The following is a 2,189-nucleotide window of genomic DNA, read 5'->3' as shown; positions in this document are numbered from 1 at the left end:
TATCTCAATGAATCATTTCAACATATATAGTTTCATATTGCTTCTCGTACTTATCACACACTAAGTATTTCCACTTTGACCATTTATTTTTACTAATATACTCTGTATGAGGACGTATGTTAATACATCGTATGTAAGGTTTTGTAGATTTACCTTAATGAATGGTTTTGAAATAAGAAATTTCGTGTAGTTCTTCAGCAATTGAGCATGATTTAAACTAAGCAAACTCCAATTCGTTAAGAAACATGTTCCTATTTATTTTTAACCAAAATTTGGATTGGAATAACTCAAAATATCACTATAAGAATTTGTATCTTTAACGACAACCTAATTACGACAGGTTAAAAATCACGTCGCAAAAGCCTTTTATGACGGCGATAACAACCAAACAAAGACGGGAACAACCGTCGCAAATTTCTTTTACGACGGATTAACGACGGGATTTTTCATTAACGACGACCCCCTTTTATGACGGGTTCGCGACAGGAAATCCCGTCATTAATCAACGATTATTGGCCTTTAACGATGGGTTTTCCGTCGTTAACGGTACAATTTTTTGTAGTGTATATTAACGGCCATAAATATTAAATAGGCATATATACAATAAATGTAAATTTCTTGTATAAATATTTCAATTCTTTCGTTACAAACACAATGATAAGAATATTGATCAACTCAAAACATAATACAAATGTACGTGAGAATGTGAGATAACAAATAAAGTCTTCAAAACAAATTAAATTACGGAATATGGAGTATTTTATTAGAACTAAAATCAAACACACGGTTTGAATTTAATTTAATGATGGCTACTCTCTTCTTTGAGTCTTTCCTTAGCTTCCTTCTTCTTGTGATGCTCATGGAGTGCAAACCCAGTAGCTCCAACTGCAACCGTTGCTGCGATTTCCTCTGCTGTTTTGTGGCGATGAGCATTCTCTGGGTCCTTCTTCGCCTGGTGCTTCTCATGCTGTACACATATTGAGTATTAATTAAATTATTGGACCAAAACGAATATAATTAATCGTATCTATCCAATTAGACCCGATCAAAAGACCGGTCAGGTCACGGCCAAAAATACCAGCCTAACATGTTGACCGGGCCGGGCCAAATTTTGGGTCAATTTTCACTATAAGAAAAAGAATTGTTAATGACAGATTTCCTGTTGTAAAAGAACAATTACGACAGGTAATCCCGTCGTAAGCCCGTCATGAAAGGTACCGTCATAATTGACTAACCCGTCGCAAATATCATGTTGATCATTTGATTTATCACTTTTTTTGGGCTAGGTTATGACGGATTTAATACCTTGTCGTAGATCTTTTCACATAAAACGGGATTTGAGCCCGTCCTAAATAGTCCCTCATTAATGAGATTATTTTTTATAGTGTTTTTTTGACCAGAATACACTATTTTGGCGGGCATTTTTGGGTCATTTTCAAATCGGGTCAATTTTATAACTAAAAATCCAATTTTGAGTTGCCCCAAAAAATATATTTAAAATTGGGTCAGGTCGGGCCAGTCCCCAAATTGGACCTAAAAGTTGTGTCCAACCCCATTATTTTTCGGGCCGGGTTTAATATTTTTTTTTTGAAGGTAAGATGAAGTGTCCTACCGAATCGGAACTCCACACGGGTCAACCCACCCGGATTAAAGGGCTAGACACTTCGAAAGTGGGGGATGATAAAAGGGAATGCTCCCTCAAACTGCTCATAGGGAGATTAAACCCCCAACCTTTTAGTTGGAAGGTGAAATTTTTTTCCACTAGGCCAAGATATTAATTGGTAGGCCGAGTTTAAAATAATCAGGTCTAGAATCAATAGATACAGAGTACAACATAGGATCCAAAAAGAAAATGTAAAAACATAGAGACGAGTACGTAACTAAAATTAAAAGGTACGTACCAAGGCATAAGCACCAGCAGCAACAACGGTAGCCTTGCTAATATGGCCAAGGACCTTGTGATGCTTCAACTCCTGTTCGGGGTCCTTAGGCTCTTCGTCCTCCTTGTGGCGGTGGAAGATGTGGTGGTGGTGCTTCTCCTCCCCATCAGACATTATTACTTCCAAAAAAAACTCAAGAAATAATTGATATGTAGTATTTGAGATCAAATAAATATATATACTTGTAAGATATTGTTAGTTGATTAATTTTCTTCTAGGAACCTTAAGGTTATTTATAGGGAAAATATT

The 2,189-nt window shown here is 36.2% G+C and overlaps 1 protein-coding gene across 1 annotated transcript; it reads right to left on the bottom strand.

The window, feature by feature from the left end:
- Positions 1–599: 599 nt before the first annotated feature.
- Positions 600–2,189, bottom strand: LOC110794654 (abscisic stress-ripening protein 1). Its single transcript, XM_021999624.2, has 2 exons — positions 1,902–2,189; positions 600–967 (listed from the first exon to the last, which is right to left on the bottom strand). The coding sequence occupies exons 1-2, from the start codon at positions 2,052–2,054 to the stop codon at positions 800–802; spliced, it is 321 nt and encodes a 106-aa protein (XP_021855316.1). The 5' UTR covers positions 2,055–2,189; the 3' UTR covers positions 600–799.

The sequence above is a fragment of the Spinacia oleracea genome, chromosome 6 (assembly GCF_020520425.1).
Source record: "Spinacia oleracea cultivar Varoflay chromosome 6, BTI_SOV_V1, whole genome shotgun sequence".
Lineage (NCBI taxonomy): Eukaryota > Viridiplantae > Streptophyta > Magnoliopsida > Caryophyllales > Amaranthaceae > Spinacia > Spinacia oleracea.
This window is presented reverse-complemented; position numbering and strand designations above follow the sequence as displayed.